At 39.2% G+C, this 18,805-nt stretch overlaps 1 protein-coding gene across 4 annotated transcripts in view; it reads left to right on the forward strand.

Annotated features, from left to right (window-relative positions):
• Positions 1 to 18,805, forward strand: part of ITPR2 (inositol 1,4,5-trisphosphate receptor type 2) — a 501,416-nt gene that overhangs the window by 136,901 nt on the left and 345,710 nt on the right. For all 4 annotated transcript variants that reach the window (XM_003265625.4, XM_030804417.1, XM_030804419.1 and 1 more), the window contains 2 exons: positions 7 to 51; positions 18,493 to 18,644. In XM_003265625.4, the coding sequence (XP_003265673.2) occupies positions 7 to 51; positions 18,493 to 18,644 (197 nt within the window). The remainder of the gene's footprint in view (positions 1 to 6; positions 52 to 18,492; positions 18,645 to 18,805) is intronic.

The raw sequence follows: 18,805 nt of genomic DNA on the forward strand, positions 1-18,805 counted from the left end.
TTCTAGCTTAATCCTGATTATCGAGATGCCCAAAATGAAGGAAAAAATGTGGTGAGTAGAACTGGCTTTTCTCCAACAAATCTCAAACATATTGTTATTATTTTATATAGACAGATTGGAATTTTAATAGCAAATTTGAAGACTAGGGGCTCAGAGAGATTTTCTGAGTAGAGCCTATGGATCACAGGTAAAAGATGATATGGCTTAGATTATGAGAAGATGTTCAATTGTGGGTGCCTGGGAAGATTTCTACAACTTGGAGGCCATTGTTGGTGGAGTGCTAAAGGCAGCTGGCATCTGAGAGATATGGTGGGTCTAGGTTTAGTTTCCAGAGATGCACAGAAATTAAGAAGGAGAGATGGAATTATGGTGTGATGTTAAAATAGGACAAGAGGACATTCCTTTCGGATTCAAAATAATTTGGGTTTTATTTTTGGAGAACTTGAAGCATCTAGCTGACCGATTTTTCTGATATTCAAACATGTCCTACTTGAAAAACATCTCAATCTTATTTTAACACCAGTTTTCATGACAATCTTTATTATTATTTACCCTGCTTTTTAAACCATCTGTAAAGAAGAAAGCTTCATGGTGACAACATGGCTTCTTTATTCGATCAAAAATTCAGAAATTCAGGACAATTTGATGTGATGCAGACAAAATCTCTAGATGATGGGCTAGATTTTAAAAAAGTTTTAAAAAGCAATTTAACTAGATATTTTGATGTAATCTAGATACAGTCTGTAATTCAATTTTCTTAGTTTAGCAATTCCTTTTGAAATTGGTAGGTATTATTACTGCATCATTCAAAATTCTACCCTTTGACAGAAAGAATTGGAATGTCTAGTTAAGATGGCCAGTATCTTTGCATTGGTACATAGCTTTAGGTTTTATGAGGATATTGACATGGGGGAGGTGAAACCAATCAGAATTTCTGTACCTCATTCAACCCTGTTTGATCCCCTTCTCTGTCTGACTGCCAGGCTTACCATAGAAATAAAGCTGTGAAGTATCAGGTAATTGGCCCAATGAAACCTTTAACATATCAAAATGTCTCTAAACATAGAGGTAGGTTTATTTGATCAATTGGATCTCCTATTTATAATTCAATTTTAGCGCACTGGGTAGGCTCTTCTCTTGTTGGTTTTCACATGGCTGCCCCAGGATTGTTGGATTCTTACTTTCGTATGATTTAGGAAAATGCTGTCAGTAACCAGGTTTAAAAAGCAAAGTGTGAATCATGGCTTCTTTGGTTCCTACGATAAGCTTGTCAATGGCCTTCACCCAAAGACCATCAGGAACACATGGGTAGTTGAACAAGTTGGGTTTATTACTTATGCAGCGAGAAAGGAACATGCCATGGGGAGCTGTGGGGCATCTCAGGGCATGTTAGAAAGAACTTACTAGAGGATTTGTGTTTGTGTAAGGTGATTTGGGGAGGATTTAAGGAAGTGAGGCTTTGCTGTGGATGTGAATGTTATCAGGAAGAGGAATTCTATAATCGGTATCTTAATAAATTTTATCTATAGGGAGGACAGCCTTCTAGGGAAGCAACAGTCACTCTTATTAGTTGGGGGAGAGGGATATTTAGTCATTTTTGTGGCTTGGACAATATTCATATTTTGTGTTTAGACATGATTAGGGAATGGTCTGGTTTTGTCTTGATCCATCACAGTCACAGAGTGGCCTTGTCTGAAGACATTCTGTGAAATTGTTTAACAGAGAACAGCATGGCCTTACTAAGAGGACCAGACCACCTATTGGATGTTAGAGGCTGCTGCTTTTCTCTTTCACAAGGTTTATTTTTGTAATATTCTGTGTGACTTCTTCAGCATCGCGTAGGGCCAAGAGAGTCTTGTTCTAGCACCACCATTAACTTGTGTGGCCTTGGACAAGTGAGATAGCTTCCTTGAGACTCAGTTTCCCCACCTGTGTAATGGGATGAAGATGTTCGTCTTATGTACTTCACCTGCATGCCATGAGGATAAAATAAGATCAGACAGATGGAAACTCTTTGAATTTGTAAGTTGTTTCTATTAAAAGAGCATCGTGTCAAAATTTCAAATTGTACAACTGAATTAAATCTCTGTGCGCATCTCCTTTCTACTACATAATATTTGGTGCTACAGCTGATGATTTTGGCCTGAGCAGAGTGGGAGAATACAGTCTTCCTCCCTATCCGGTGGTTTTGCCTCTGTGTATTCAAACATCCACAGATCAAAAACACCAAAATATAATAATTAAAAAACAATACAGTACAACAAGTATTTACCTGGCACTTACATTGTATTAGATATTATGACTAATCTACAGGTGATTTAAAGTATATAGGAGGATAGGTATAGGTTATATGCAAATACTATGCAATTTTATATAAGAAACTTGAGCAGATTTTTGTATTTGCAGGGGGTCCTGGAACCAATCCTCTGCAGATACTGAGGGTTGACTACATAGGGTATGGAGGTTCTATGGAACAGCACAAACTATATAAATGATCATATATCCATGGTGAAGTTCACTTTTTCTGTTAATCAAGTTTTAGTTATACTTGATAGTTTTTCTTCTTTTTATTCCAAAAAACAACTTCTTCATTGACCTCTAAAGGTGAGAAAGAGTGCTCTTCTGTTTAAGCCATTGTTACTGGCAGTACTTTAATTGCATTCAACACAGATGGGTCTGCTTTTGCTGTAGATGTTTGTGACTGAGTCTCATCTGTCATCTCAGGGAGACATCCAACTGGAGACAGTTGATTTAATTTTTTTTCCTCTCCAGAATACCTAGCTTGAGAGCAAAGAAAATTGAGAATGTGGAGCCATAAAGCTAACAATATGGCTTCCTATTTTATAGACCATTTGCCACAGAGCAATAATTATTTTTCTGTCTAAAGAAGAAAACAAAGGAGCTGTTAGAGTTTATCTCCAGCCTGTGAAATAAGCAGTTCCCAAAACAGAATACTGTTTCACCTCAGATCTGGGTTCCAGTAACACTGACTTTATTATGACCAGGCTAATTTTTTCTTTCCTCGTTTTCCTGGTGTTGTCTATGTAATGCCCAGTTAATTTTTTTTTTTTTGTAATTTAGAAACATTTATCAAAATGTTGCCTTCCGTATTTGAGGTTTCAAAGGTTCGTGCATGGTGCCGCTGAAATGAGGCGGTGTGTGTCAGAGCTCCCATTAAGGCACAAATTGCTGTATTTATTCCACAAAGGAGTCTATTATTTCCAATCTTACAAATGTACAGCATCCACAGGGACCCTGTAAACATTGGAACCGTGTCAAGCCCAGCTGGGAACCTGACAGTCATTAGTTTCTTCTCCTTGAAACGCTGCATCTTTTCAAATGGCTCTTTGAAGGGGAATTTTTTGGAATTAGCACTACCCATCTTAACATTACCATGTTTATGTGGAATGTGATCTGATTTTTCTTGGGAATGTCTGTTTTAGATATTGGGGTTTCTGGCCATATTGGGCAAGATAATTCTTTGTTGTGGTGGGATGGCTTTTGCCTGTAGGATGTTTAGCAGCATCCACAGCCTCTACTCACCAGGTGCCAATAGCAGGCCCCTGATTGTGGCAACTAAGTGTGCCCAGAAATTGCCAGATGCCCCCTGGGGGGCAAATATCATTCCCTGTTGAGAACCACCAGTCTATGTGCATTTATATACATCAACAGAAATGTTCCAGGAACCAGGGAACTTTGTGGAAATATAACTGAAAATCCTGTTCCATAGAATTTGGAGGGGGGGGGGAGTGTACCAGATTCTGACAGACCCTCAAATTTTCCTGAGTACCAGATTCTGACCCCCGAATTTCCTTGTTTTACTACATGTTCCTCAGTGACAAGGTGATAAGGAAAACACAGAAACAAAGGTTCTATCAGAAATGAATTGGAGAGTAGCAGTTTGTTAAGGAACCTCGACAAGAGAAGTATTTGCAGCTGTAAACGGCAGTGTTGTGTGCGGTTACATAAAGTCAGTAGTGAGCGCCCTGGAGGATGTGAACAAAAACACACGTGCCTGCACATCGTTATGCTGCTGTGGCCGCTCACAGGTCTGAACCAACTCTGCAAATGCAGACGTTTCTTACAGAATGTCTCTGGCTCCCAACAACAGAATTGCAACGTGATGTCTGTGCTAAAAATTCGATGACTCACAAATGAGTCAACGGAGAAGGTGTTCTAGGGGCTGACTGCTGTGCGGATGCCTGCAGGCCCCAGGACTGCACGCACGGGAAGCAAGGAGAGCCATTAGTTGAGTTGACTCAGCTGGCTTTTCCTAGGGGCATTTTCTGCATGTACAACCTGAGAGGCTATGTGGCTTTCTTTCTGAGTGAAAAATGCTCGTTTGATTAAGAGCTCAGTAGACCAGGTTAACATTCCAAGGCCCTGCGTTACCCTAAGTTGAGAGTGTTTTGGAGAGCTAGCTGAGGTTAAATTTAATACCTGTTTAAATTCTGTCGTACCTTAATATATTTTCATGATGCAAGAGAGAGGGCGTTGCGCTTCTGTAATTCTGTGTGGGGAACTAGTGTTTCTGTGTCTTTTTTCTTAAAAAAATCAATGTGAGTTTATAAACAAAAGCCACAAGGACACAATTTTAAACTGAATTGTCTTCATGTTATAAAGATATATTGACCTTTTTCTATATTGAGGCTTGAGTCATACATTAAAAATTGTATACTTATCACACATTATTCAGATGTCATTAGAGTCTGGCTTGAGGGGCACATTCCAAGGAGTGGGCTTGAAGTTTACTGTCAGACTGTCTACCAAGAGAGTTTATTAAGCAAATTAACACAGTACAAGAGAATGAAAGCAGAATGCTTAAGGCTACAGCACTGTTTTAAAAAACTTCTAAACATGTTTGAAGCTCTTATTCACACATAAACAATTGTTATATGCTATTTATAAATGGAGATTTTCTTTTCATTAAAGCTATTTTCCAAGAACCTAAGTGAACTATTTAAGGGTGGAATAGCGCATTCCACTTATCCTATGTAATTAAAATAAAACCACAGGTCTTAAGCAATATGAGTAATTCGTAGTGACTTCTTTTAATTAACCCTAACTGGTGAGTTTTTTCTGTGTTTGGAAGAGAGTCTAGTTGTTGTAGTGTGACAACGTCAAAATAGAGAGGTCCCTGATTACTCTTGTTGGGCCTTTACAGGGAGACATTACCAAGGAGACTAGAGTAGGAGGGCATTCTGTAGGAATCTGGGTCTGATCTTATGAGTCTAGAAAATTTATTTCATTAGCATTTTAAAAGACGAATAAATGCAGGAGGATTAACTCCTTCTAAATAAACTCACAAAAGACTGATGAATAAACCACAATGCCAACTTTCAGTTGCCAAATAGATCTAAATATTTGGGTCAGTTGGTGCATTTTCCTTGAAGGAGAATGTGTATCAAAGGCTAAATTAGAATATTGGGGTGCAGGAGACTCAGGAAATTAGATGACACATACTCCTTTAAAGGATATGCTATTTTTCCAAGAAGCAAGCCGTTTATTGCATCTACACTAGGCAATGGTGAGAGAAACTGATTCTCCATTTATTTGGGTTACATGCTGATCTTCTGTTAATAAGCCTTTATTCAAACATGGTTCAGTATGACTGATAACATTTTATCTTCTTTAGTTAATATTATGTTTTATTTGTGCCTTCCCAGTATTCCACTTAAGCCACTTGTGCCCAAATCCCATTGCCTATAATAGTCACAAAAATCCTTTAGGTTATTTGTATAACTGACTGATCTTGTTCATAACTTCTGTGTCCTTATATTCCAAGGCAGTCTTCTCTCACATGTATTTACAACACTCAGTGTGCTGTGGCTCTTTCTTTTGGCTACAGTGGGATTGCAAAATCCAGGAAAAAAAGCTCTTTTCCAATATTTCTTTGTGACTGTAATTCCCCTGGTCTATTTCTCCCCAAGTTTTCATTTACTGAGGATATCGTTAAAAACAAACATCCTTTGTTTTCTTTTAGAACTATCACTTCCTCTTCTAAACCTCCGCATTCCTTCCTTTTGTATGCCATGTTCTTCATAATCATTGTCCTCTTCAGTATCAGATGTCACTACAGTTCTTAACCCTGAGAAGGAATTCCTACTTGCACATGGTCTTCTACTGGGCCCTGTAAAAGAGGATTGCACAGACCTTGTTCAGGCCTTCTTGAATCAGCCGTTTGCAGTTGGACAGCAGTGTGGCTTTAGTGTCACCATCAGATTTCAGAGCCTTCAGGGAAAACTGCATCTTTGCCATCCATATCTTATTATAACACCTAGATTTTCATGTTGAGCTACATGATATAGATCAATGAACCAACACACTTTTGAGTTTGCCCTTCCCTCCATCCTTCCCTCCCTCCCTTCCTTCCTTCCCTTTCCTCCCCACCTGCCTCCCTCCCTCTTTTTTTCTTTTTTCTTTTCTCCTTTTTATCTTTTTTTAAAAATTTTATTATTATTATACTTTAGGTTTTAGGGTACGTGTGCACAATGTGCAGGTTTGTTACATATGTATCCATGTGCCATGTTGTTTTGCTGCACCCATTAACTCGTCATTTAGCATTAGGTATATCTCCTAATGCTGTCCCTCCCCCTCCACCCACCCCACAATAGTCCTCGGAGTGTGACGTTCCCCTTCCTGTGTCCATGTGTTCTCATTGTTCAATTCCCACCTATGAGTGAGAACATGCGGTGTTTGGTTTTTTGTCCTTGTGATAGTTTGCTGAGAATGATGGTTTCCAGCTTCATCTATGTCCCTACAAAGGACATGAACTCATCATTTTTTATGGCTGCATAGTATTCCATGGTGTATATGTGCCACATTTTCTTAATCCAGTCTATCATTGTTGGACATTTGGCTTGGTTCCAAGTCTTTGCTATTGTGAATAGTGCCGCAATAAACATACGTGTGCATCTGTCTTTATAGCAGCATGATTTATAGTCCTTTGGGTATATACCCAGTAATGGGATGGCTGGGTCGAATGGTATTTCTAGTTCTAGATCCCTGAGGAATCGCCACACTGACTTCCACAATGGTTGAACTAGTTTACAGTCCCACCAACAGTGTAAAAGTGTTCCTATTTCTCCACATCCTCACCAGCACCTGTTGTTTCCTGACTTTTGAATGATGGCCATTCTAACTGGTGTGAGATGGTATCTCACTGTGGTTTTGATGTGCATTTCTCTGATGGCCAGTGATGATTCATGTGTTTTTTGGCTGCATAAATGTCTTCTTTTGAGAAGTGTCTGTTCATGTCCTTTGCCCACTTTTTGATGGGATTGTTTTTTTCTTGTAAATTTGTTTGAGTTCATTGTAGATTCTGGATATTAGCCCTTTGTCAGATGAGTAGGTTGCAAAAATTTTCTCCCATTCCATAGATTGCCTGTTCACTCTGATGGTAGTTTCTTTTGCTGTGCAGAAGCTCTTTAGTTTAATTAGATCCCATTTGTCAATTTTGGCTTTTGTTGCCATTGCTTTTGGTGTTTTAGACATGAAGTCCTTGCCCATGCCTATGACCTGAATGGTATTGCCTAGATTTTCTTCTAGGATTTTTATGGTTTTAGGTCTAACATGTAAGTCTTTAATCCATTTTGAATTAATTTTTGTATAAGGTGTAAGGAAGGGATCCAGTTTCAGCTTTCTACATATGGCTAGCCAGTTTTCCCAACACCATTTATTAAATAGGGAGTCGTTTCCCCGTTTCTTGTTTTTGTCAGGTTTGTCAAAGATCAGATAGTTGTAGATATGCAGCATTATTTCTGAGGGTTTTGTTCTGTTCCATTGGTCTATATCTCTGTTTTGGTTCCAGTACCATGCTGTTTTGGTTACTGTAGCCTTATAGTATAGTTTGAAGTCAGGTAGCGTGATGCCTCCAGCGTTGTTCTTTTGGCTTAGGATTGACTTGGCAATGCAGGCTCTTTTTTGGTTCTATATGAACTTTAAAGTAGTATTTTCCAATTTTGTGAAGAAAGTCATTGGTAGCTTGATGGGGATGGCATTGAATCTATAAATTACCTTGGGCAGTATGGCCATTTTCACAATATTGATTCTTCCTACCTATGAGCATGGAATGTTCTTCCATTTGTTTGTACCCTCTTTTATTTCACTGAGCAGTGGTTTGTAGTTCTCCTTGAAGAGGTCCTTCACATCCCTTGTAAGTTGGATTCCTATGTATTTTATTCTCTTTTAGGCAATTGTGAATGGGAGTTCACTCATGATTTGGCTCTCTGTTTGTCTGTGATTGGTGTATAAGAATGCTTGTGATTTTTGCACATTGATTTTGTATTCTGAGACTTTGCTGAAGTTGCTAATCAGCTTAAGGAGATTTTGGGCTGAGACAATGGGGTTTTCTAGATATACAATCATGTCATCTGCAAACAGGGACAATTTGACTTCCTCTTTTCCTAATTGAATAGCCTTTATTTCCTTCTCCTGCCTGATTGCCCTGGCCAGAACTTCCAACACTATGTTGAATAGGAGTGGTGAGAGAGGGCATCCCTGTCTTGTGCCAGTTTTCAAAGGGAATGCTTCCAGTTTTTGTCCAGTCAGTATGATATTGGCTGTGGGTTTGTCATAGATAGCTCTTATTATTTTGAGATACGTCCCATCAATACCTAATTTATTGAGAGTTTTTAGCATGAAGCGTTGTTGAATTTTGTCAAAGGCCTTTTCTGCATCTATTGAGATAATCATGTGGTTTTTGTCTTTGGTTCTGTTTATATGATGGATTACGTTTATTGATTTTTGTATGTTGAACCAGCCTTGCATCCCAGGGATGAAGCCCACTTGATCATGGTGGATAAGCTTTTTGATGTGCTGCTGGATTCAGTTTGCCAGTATTTTATTGAGGATTTTTGCATCAATGTTCATCAAGGATATTGGTCTAAAATTTTTTTTGTTGTTGTGTCTCTGCCAGGCTTTGGTATCAGGATGATGCTGGCCTCATAAAATAAGTTAGGGAGGATTCCTTCTTTTTCTATTGAGTGGAATAGTTTCAGAAGGAATGGTGCTAGCTCTTCCTTGTACCTCTGGTAGAATTCGGCTGTGAATCCATCTGGTCCTGGACTTTTTTTGGTTGGTAAGCTATTGATTGTTGCCTCAATTTCAGAGCCTGTTATTGGTCTATTGAGAGATTCAACTTCTTCCTGGTTTAGTCTTGGGAGGGTGTGTGTGTTGAGGAATTTATCCATTTCTTCTAGATTTTCTAGTCTATTTGCGTAGAGGTGTTTATACTATTCTCTGACGGTAGTTTGTATTTCTGTGGGATCGGTGGTGATATCCCCTTTGTCAGTTTTTATTGCGTCTATTTGATTCTTCTCTGTTTTCTTCTTTGTTAGTCTTGCTAGTGTTCTATCAATTTTGTTGATCTTTTCAAAAAACCAGCTCCTGGATTCATTGATTTTTTGAAGGGTTTTTTGTGTCTCTATTTCCTTCAGTTCTGCTCTGATTTTAGTTACTTCTTGCCTTCTGCTAGCTTTTGAATGTGTTTGCTCTTGCTTCTGTAGTTCTTTTAATTGTGATGTTAGGGTGTCAATTTTAGATCTTTCCTGCTTTCTTTTGTGGGCATTTAGTGCTGTAAATTTCCCTCTACACACTGCTTTGAATGTGTCCCAGAGATTCTGGTATGTTGTGTCTTTATTCTCATTGGTTTCAAAGCACCTCTTTATTTCTGCCCTCATTTCATTATGTACCCAGTAGTCATTCAGGAGCAGGTTGTTCAGTTTCCATATAGTTGAGCAGTTTTGAGTGAGTTTCTTAATCCTGAGTTCTAGTTTGATTGCACTGTGGTTTGAGAGATAGTTTGTTGTAATTTCTGTTCTTTTACATTTGCTGAGGAGTGCTTTACTTCCAAACTATGTGGTCAGTTTTGGAATAGGTGTGTTGTGGTGCTGAAAAGAATGTATATTCTGTTGATTTGGGGTGGAGAGTTCTGTAGATGTCTGTTAGGTCCTCTTGGTGCAGAGCTGAGTTCAATTCCTGGGTATCCTTGTTAACTTTCTGTCTTGTTGATCTGTCTAATGTTGACAGTGGGGTGTTAAAGTCTCCCATTATTACTGTGTGGGAGTCTAAGTCTCTTCGTAGGTCTCTAAGGACATGCTTTATGAATCTGTGTGCTCTTGTATTGGGTGCATATATATTTAGGATAGTTAGCTCTTCTTGTTGAATTGATCCCTTTACCATTATGCAATGGCCTTGTCTCTTTTGATCTTTGTTGGTTTAAAGTCTGTTTTATCTGAGACTAGGATTGCAACCCCTGCCTTTTTTTGTTTTCCATTTGCTTGGTAGATCTTCCTGCATCTCTTTATTTTGAGCCTATGTGTGTCTCTGCACGTGAGACGGGTTTCCTGAATACAGCACACTGATGAGTCTTGACTCTTTATCCAATTTGCCAGTCTGTGTCTTTTAATTGGAGCACTTAGCCCATTTACATTTAAGGTTAATATTGTTATGTGTGAATTTGATCCTGTCATTATGATGTTAGCTGGTTATTTTGCTTGTTAGTTGATGCAGTGTCTTCCTAGCCTTGATGGTCTTTACAATTTGGCATGTTTTTGCAGTGGCTGGTACCAGTTGTTCCTTTCCATGTTTAGTGCTTCCTTCAGGAGCTCTTTTAGGGCAGGCTTGGTGGTGACAAAATCTCTCAGCATTTGCTTGTCTGTGAAGTATTTTATTTCTCCTTCACTTATGAAGCTTAGTTTGGTTGGGTATGAAATTCTGGTTGAAAATTCATTTCTTTAAGAATGTTGAATATTGGCCCCCACTCTCTTCTGGCTTGTAGAGTTTCTGCCGAGAGATCAGCTGTTAGTCTGATGGGCTTCCCTTTGTGGGTAACCCGACCTTTCTCTCTGGCTGCCTTTAACATTTTTTCCTTCATTTCAACTTTGGTGAATCTGACAATTATGTGTCTTGGAGTTGCTCTTCTCGAGGAGTATCTTTGTGGCGTTCCCTGTATTTCCTGAATTTGAATGTTGGCCTGCCTTGCTAGATTGGGGAAGTTCTTCTGGATAATATCCTGCAGAGTGTTTTCCAACTTGGTTCCATTCTCCCCGTCACTTTCAGGTACACCAATCAGACATAGATTTGGTCTTTTCACATAGTCGCATATTTCTTGGAGGCTTTGTTCATTTCTTTTTATTCTTTTTTCTCTAAACTTCTCTTCTCACTTCATTTCATTAATTTCATCTTCCATCGCTGATACCCTTTCTTCCAGTTGCTCTCGTAGGCTACTGAGGCTTGTGCATTTGTCATGTAGTTCTCGTGCCTTGGTTTTCAGCTGCATCAGGTCCTTTAAGGACTTCTCTGCATTGGTTATTCTAGTTAGCCATTTGTCTAATTTTTTTTCAAGGTTTTTAACTTCTTTACCATTGGTTTGAACTTCCTCCTTTAGCTCGGAGTAGTTTGATCTTTTGAAGCCTTTTTCTCTCAACTCGTCAAATTCATTCTCCGTCCAGCTTTGTTCCGTTGCTGGTGAGGAGCTGTGTTCCTCAGTTGGAAATGCAGAAATCACCTGTCTTCTGCATTGCTCACGCTGGGAGCTGTAGACTGGAGCTGTTCCTATTCGGCCATCTTGGCTCCACCCTGGAGTTCCTTTTTATCTTTTTGAGACAGAGTTTTGCTCTGTCACCCAGGCTGGAGTGCCGTGATGCAATCTTGGCTCACTGCGGCCTTGACCTCCCGGGCTCAGGTGATCCTCCCACTGCAGCCTCCTGAGTAGCTGAGACCATAGGTGTGTGCCATCATGGCTAACTAATTTTTGTATTTTTTGTAGAGATGGGGTTTTGCCATGTTGCCCAGGCTGGTCTTGAACTCCTGAGCTCAGGTAGATCCACCTGCCTGGGCCTCCCAAAGTGCTAGGATTATAGGCGTGAGTCACTGTGCCTGGCCTCTTGTTCATTTTAAAGCTGTATATAGTTAAGGTATATAACATGATGTTTTGATACACATATGTATAGTAAAATGTTACTCTAGTCAAGCAAATTAACATATCCATCATGTCACATAGTTACCTTTTATTTTTCTGATAAAAATACCTAAAATTGACTCTCTTAGGAAATTTCCAGTATAGAATACACGATGATTAACTATACTCCGCATGCTGTGCATTAGATCTCTAGCCTTATTCATCCTACAGATATGTGACTTTGTACACTGTGACCTCTATTTCTCCATTCCCCCTGCTCCTGATAATCATCATTCTATTCTCTTTATTTCTACGTAATGTGTTTTATTTTTTCTGTTTTGTTGTTGTTGTTTAGATTCCACATATAAGTGAGAGCATGTGCTTTTTTTCCTTTCTGCGTATGGCTCATTTTACTTAGCATAATGTTCTCTGGTTTCATCCATGTTGTCACAAATGGCAGGATCTCCTTTTACAAGGATGAATCATGTTTTGTATATAAATGTATATTATACATATCACAAATTTCTTTATTCATCTGTTAATGGATACTTAGGTTGTTTCCATGTCTTGGCTATTGTCAATAATGCTGCAATGAGTGTGAGAGTGCAATGTTTCTTTATGAGGTGGTATTTCATTTCCTTTGGGAATATGCCTAGAAGAGGTACTGCTAGGGCTTTTAGTAGTGCTATTTTTAATTTCTTTAGGAACTTCCATGTTGTTTTCCAGAATGGCTGTGCCAGTCTTTGGTCCCACCAACAATGCACAAGGGTTTCCTTTTCTTCACACCTTCCCCAACACTTGTTATCTCTTGTCTTTTCGAAAATAGCCATCTAACAGGTGTGAGGTGACATCTCATTGTGGTTTTGATTGCATTTCCTTGATGATTGGTGCTGTTGGGCACCTTTTCATATACCTGTTAGCTGTTTGCATGTCTCCTTTTGAGAAATGTCTATTCAGGTCCTTTGCCTATTTTTTAATTGAGTTATTTGTTTCTTGGCTGAGTTTTGTGAATTCCTTATATATTTTGTATATTAAACTTTTATCTGGCTTTTGCAAATGCATTTTTTTAACTCGTTGGCTGGCTTTTCATTTTTGTGATTGTTTCCTTTGCTGTGTAGAAGCATTTTTTTTTTTTTTTTTTTTTTTTTTTGAGATGGAGTCTCTCTCTGTTGCCCATGCTGGAGTGCAGTGGTGCGATCTTGGCTCACTGTAAGCTCCGCCTCCCGGGTTCACGCCATTCTCCTGCCTCAGCCTCCCAAGTAGCTGGGACTATAGGCGCCTGCCACCTCGCCTGACTAATTTTTTGTATTTTTAGTAGAGACAGGGTTTCACCGTGTTAGCTAGGATGGTCTCGATCTCCTGACCTTGTGATCCGCCCGCCTCGGCCTCCTAAAGTGCTGGGATTACAGGCGTGAGCCACTGCGCCCAGCCTGCTGTTTAGAAGCTTTTTAGTCTGATGTAGTCGCACTTCATTTATTTTTGCTTTTGTTGCCTGTGCTTTTGGTGAGATAGCCAAAAAATCCTTGTCAACATCAATATGAAGAAGCTTTGATTCTGTGTTTTCTTCTAGGAGTTTTTTGGTTTCAGATCTTATGTTCAGATCTTTTGAGTTGATTTTTGTGTATGGTGTATGATAAGGGTCCAGTTTCGTTTTTTTTGCATGTGGATGTCTCATTTTCCCAGCACAATTTATTGAAGACACTTTTCTTTCCCATTGTGTCTTCTTGATGGCCTTGTCAAAAATTAGTTGACTGTATATGCTTGGGTTTATTTTTGGGCTTTCTATTCTATTCCATTGGTCTGTGTATCTGTTTTTATGCCAATACATACTGTTTTGATTAATGTTGTTGTGTAATATAATTTGAAATCAGGAAGTATGATGCCTCCAACTTTGCTTTTCTTTTTCAAGATTGTTTTGACGACTCTGGGTCTTTGGTGGTTCCATACAAACTTTAGAGTTGTTACTTCTATTTCTAATCGAAAATGCCATTGGAATTTTGATAGGGATTGCACTGAATCTGGATATTGCTTTAGGTAGTATGGACATTTTAATAATATTAATTCTTTCAATCTATGAACATGAGATATCTTTCCATTGATTTGTATCTTCTTCAATTTCTTTCCTCTGTGTTTTATAGTTTTCAGAGTACAGATCTTTCACTTCTTTGGTTAAATTTACTCCTAAATATTTTATTCTCTTTGATGCTATTATAAATGGAATTGTTTTCTTGATACCTTTTCAGATAGATTCTTATTGGTGAAAAGAAACATGACTGATTTTTGTATGTGCATTTTGTATCCTGCAACTTTACTAAATTTATTGATTAGTTCCAATAGTTTTTAGTGGGGTCTTTAGGATTTCTACATGTAAGATCATGTCACTTGAAACAGGGATAATTTTACTCCTTCTTTCCAAATTTTTATTTCTTTTTCTTGTCTATGTGCTCTTGCTAATAATTCCAGTACTGTGTTAAATAGAAATGGTGAGAGTGGGCAGTCTTGTCTTGTACTTGGAAGAAAAGCATTCAGGTTTTCCCCATTGACTATGATATCAGCTATGGGCTTTTCATAAATGGCCTTTATCATGTTGAGGAAATTTCCTTCTACAACTATTTTGTTGAGAGTTTTTTTAATCATGAAAACATGTTGAACTTTGTCAAGTGCTTTCTCTGCATTGATTGAGATGATCATGTGGTTTTTATGTTTTATTCTGTTAATGTGGTATATCACATTGGTAGTTTTGCATATGTTTAAACCAACCTTGCATCCTAGGAATAAATCCCACTTAGTCATGGTGTATACACTTTTTGACCTGTTGTTGAATTTGGTTTGCTGGTATTTTGGTGAGAATTTTTGCATCTATATTAATCAGAGATATTGGCCTATAGATTTTTTCTTGTGGTGTCTTTGTTTGGCTTTGTTATTAGGGTAATGATGGCCTCATAAAATGAGTTTGGTAGTATCTTGTCTACTTCCATTTTTTTTTGGAAGAGTTTAAGAAGGGTTGGTGTTAGTTCTTTGAATGTTTGGTAGAATTCAGCTGTGAAGCCATCTGGTCCTGTGCTTTTCTTGGCATCTTGTTTTCTTTTTTTTTAAAAAAAAATAAACCCAGCAAGGCTGGGTGCGGTGGCTCACACCTGTAATCCCAGCACTTTGGGAGGTCGAGGTGGGTGGATCACGAGGTCAGGAGATTGAGACCATCTTGGCTAACATGGTGAAACCCCGTCTCTACTAAAAATACAAAAAATTAGCCAGGCGTGGTGGCGGGCACCTGTAGTCCCGGCTACTCGGGAGGCTGAGGCAGGAGAATGGCATGAACCTGGGAGGCGGAGCTTGCAGTGAGCCGAGATCACACCACTACACTCCAGCGTGGGCAACAGAGCGAGACTCCGTCTCAAAAAAAAAATAAAAATAAAAAAATAAAAAAATAAATAAAAAATAAACCCAGCAACAGGCAGTTGCAGAAGTAGAGCAAAAAAGGCAGACATGTAGAGTCCGTTATGTTTATCTTCTCCAGGTTGTTAGTTGATGGTTTTCTGAGAGCCTTATTGATTATCAAAGTCTCTCTGTAGCATAATAGTTAACGGGTTAGGACTGTGGAGTCAGCTAGAGCTGGATTTGCTATTCAGCTCCACCACATGAGAATTATGCAAACTTGGCCCCTAAAGCCTCAGTGTTCTCATCTAAAACATAGGTTAATAGTATTAACTCATAGCACTCACTCCTCAGTAAGCTACACATATTTTTAGACATCATTTTTTTCCCTGCCAATAAAAAGAATCTGCGGTAACACTGGACCACAGGCCATTTTTCTTGCACTCTCCTGTTTTTCTTCTAGTGTACCACACTCACTTCCCTTTTCTTCTTTTTCCCCTGTTCCTACCTTTCCATTCGAACTAGCCTGCTCTCCTTTTTTTTTTTTTTTAAGGCTCATGCTCACAACCGATTGTGGGAATCGCAATGCAGGATAAAACTGTAAAACTGCTGTCTAAAATTTTAGAGAGACTAATTAAAACCCAGGGAGTAAATTTCAATAGAATTTCACTTGAGTAGCTGCCAACTACCACTAGAGGTTAGCTGCTAACTACTACTAGAGATTATTTGGGAAGAGATTCCATGATCCTAAGCTGTTAAGGCCATTGTGCCAGCCATCTCTTGGAACTCATTTGTCTGGACAGGCTACTCTCATTATTGGGTTATTTAAAGACATTTAGACTTTCTTCTTGAGGGATGAGAGGGTGGTTTTCCCCCTCATATATTTTGTCTCCAATTCTTAGTCTTCCTCGTCCTTCATGCAAATCACCGTGAAAGTGGGTCCCAAGACCCAAGATAACTTTTTCAGAAGACTTGGGGGAGAGTCTTAGCCATGAGTTTTTATTTACTCTTAGAGGAGTGACTCGTACAGTATTGAAGGGCCTCATGCCTGGCCTCTGGCTTGGGTTGGCTTGGATTCAGGCCCTGGTCAGTTGAATTTGGGGCTGAGCATTCATTACCACCATCCACTGCTCCCCTCTTGTTCTCCATCCTTTCTCCCCACCTCCTCTCCTTCCTTCTTTCCCTCTTTTCCCTTCTCCTTCTTCTTCCTCTGCTTCTCCTTCTTCCTCCCCTTTCTTTTTCCCCTTCCCTCATCTTTCATCTTTTTTAGGTAACTGCACTCATCTCTTCGCTGAATGGAAATTATAATGCTTACCTTTCTCTCTCTTAAATTTTTTTGTTGTGGGATTAATGAGAACAACCAAAAGAATGGCTTTGGTATTGTGAGAAGCTTTGTATAAATTCAGAAATATCAGCCGGGTGCAGTGGCCCACGCCTATAATCCCAGCCTTTGGGAGGCCAAGCAGGGAGGATCGCTTGAGCTCAAGAGTTCGAGACCAGCCTCAGCAACATAGTGAGGTCCAGTCAGTACAACAATTATAAAAATTGTTGGTGTTGTGTGTGGTGGCACACATCTGTAGTCCCAGCTACCCAGGAGGCTGAGGTGGGAGGATCTCTTGAGCCCTGGAGAGCGAGACGATAGTGAGCCTTGATTGTGTCACTGCACTCCAGCCTGGGCAACAGAGTGAGACCTTGTCTTAAAAAAAAAATTCAGAAGTATTATTTGCTAACTGTTTCTGCATTTTCTTCCTTCCTACATGCCCATACTCCCTTATGATGTATAGTATGCTAAGTATGTCCTTTTCTAGTCAGTAAACAGAGTTTATATTTACAAATAAGAAACTACTGTTATGAGGGTCCCTCTTTGTGGAGAGTTTGCTGAATCCCTGCTTTCATTAACTCTGAATTTTGGTCTCTGTGGAAGACAGAGAAGTCAAAGATGACAGGAGCTACCTGGTGCTGCGAGGCTGTGAGGGCTTTAGCAGATAACAATCCTGCTCCTGTTTAGGAACCCTGGCAGTTCCCTCTCTCCATTCCCATTTCAATGGTGCCAGCAGTTTGTGCACCATTTACAGAAGAGGCCAGAAATGAAACTGCAAGGCTTTTTGATCCAAGTAAAATGATATTAGCAATCTCTGGGAGGGGGTAGGGACTCCAAGTGAATGTTCTGGTATGATCGGGGTAATATCTTGTCACAGCAGCCATTAAAGAAATGCTTGTCCATGGATATAGGCTGCTTGCATTTGCCTTTTGAGCATCCCTTCCTTCCCTCAGTTTCATTCACCATCCTGTGATAGTGCAGTGACAGTGTCTGTCTGTCTTTCTCTCTTCCACTCCAGTTTTCAAATTTCACCTTTTTTAATAAATATGTGTAAGTCACTATTTTTATCTATAAAAATAGTAGATAAAGATATGTGTAGTTAATAGATAAAATATGTGTAGTTAGTAGATAAAAATATATGTAAGTCACTATTTTTATCTACTAACTACCAGGCTTACATTGCATCCCGTTTTGGTTTCTCATGCAACCAGTTCTTCCATGGGGTACTGGGACTTGGGGAAGTTCAAGTAAAAACACATACTCATTAATCTCGTGTTGGTTTCTGCTTAAAATGATAGGGTGTGCTGGAAGCATTGACCAAGTTTCACATCATTATGAAGGCTTCTATGTGTGGAGAAGCCTTGTTTTATTTTATTTCTTATGCAATTATAGTATGTTCTTGAATCTAGGGGAGCAAGCAGGTGGTGAATGGGAATGTTGCTGTTGATTCTGCTCCTCTCCAAGTATTATTATGCCTGGGGAGTTAGGTATGAACTCCTGCACACTGCCATGCTTACTTTAACTTCAGAAATCTAGGTGATTCAACACACAGGCTCTTCTCTGTGTTTGTTTTAACTGTGGAACAGTCAAAATTACTACTTTGTAAATAGGTTTAAGAGAACGAGGGAAGGGTCCATAACTATTGGTACTGTTAGTGCCGTAATGATGTGGGCAGATCAAGCCACCCCACCCCAGGAGTGTGGGACTCATCACTGTTGATAGTAATTACCTCAACGGCTGTCGGGCTAGAGCTAGTGTTTCTGGATGATGTGAAATAGACACCCCTCCAATCCAAGGAATAAATAATATGCACATTTATACCTTATCATCTGATTAATTGGAGAGTTTAGCAAGAAATGTGATAAAAGTAAATAACCTTGTACTTCCTCAACAGAGAGATGGAGATCTTCCAACTTCAAAGAAAAAACGCCAGGCAGGAGAGAAGATCATGTATACTTTGGTTTCAGTCCCACATGGCAATGACATTGCATCCCTTTTTGAACTAGATGCCACAACTCTTCAGAGAGCTGACTGCCTAGTTCCAAGGTAAAAAAAAAATTATGGTTATAAGATGTTTCTTTGAATAATTATACCAGTAGGTGAGGAATGAAAATAATAATATTAATATATTTTTATGATATCAAGGGAGCAAACATAAATGAAGAAAAAATGTGTAAAACATTGTGCCTCTTCTGTGAGGAGGTTTA

This window comes from Nomascus leucogenys, chromosome 23 (genome assembly GCF_006542625.1).
Source record: "Nomascus leucogenys isolate Asia chromosome 23, Asia_NLE_v1, whole genome shotgun sequence".
Classification (NCBI taxonomy): Eukaryota; Metazoa; Chordata; class Mammalia; order Primates; family Hylobatidae; genus Nomascus; species Nomascus leucogenys.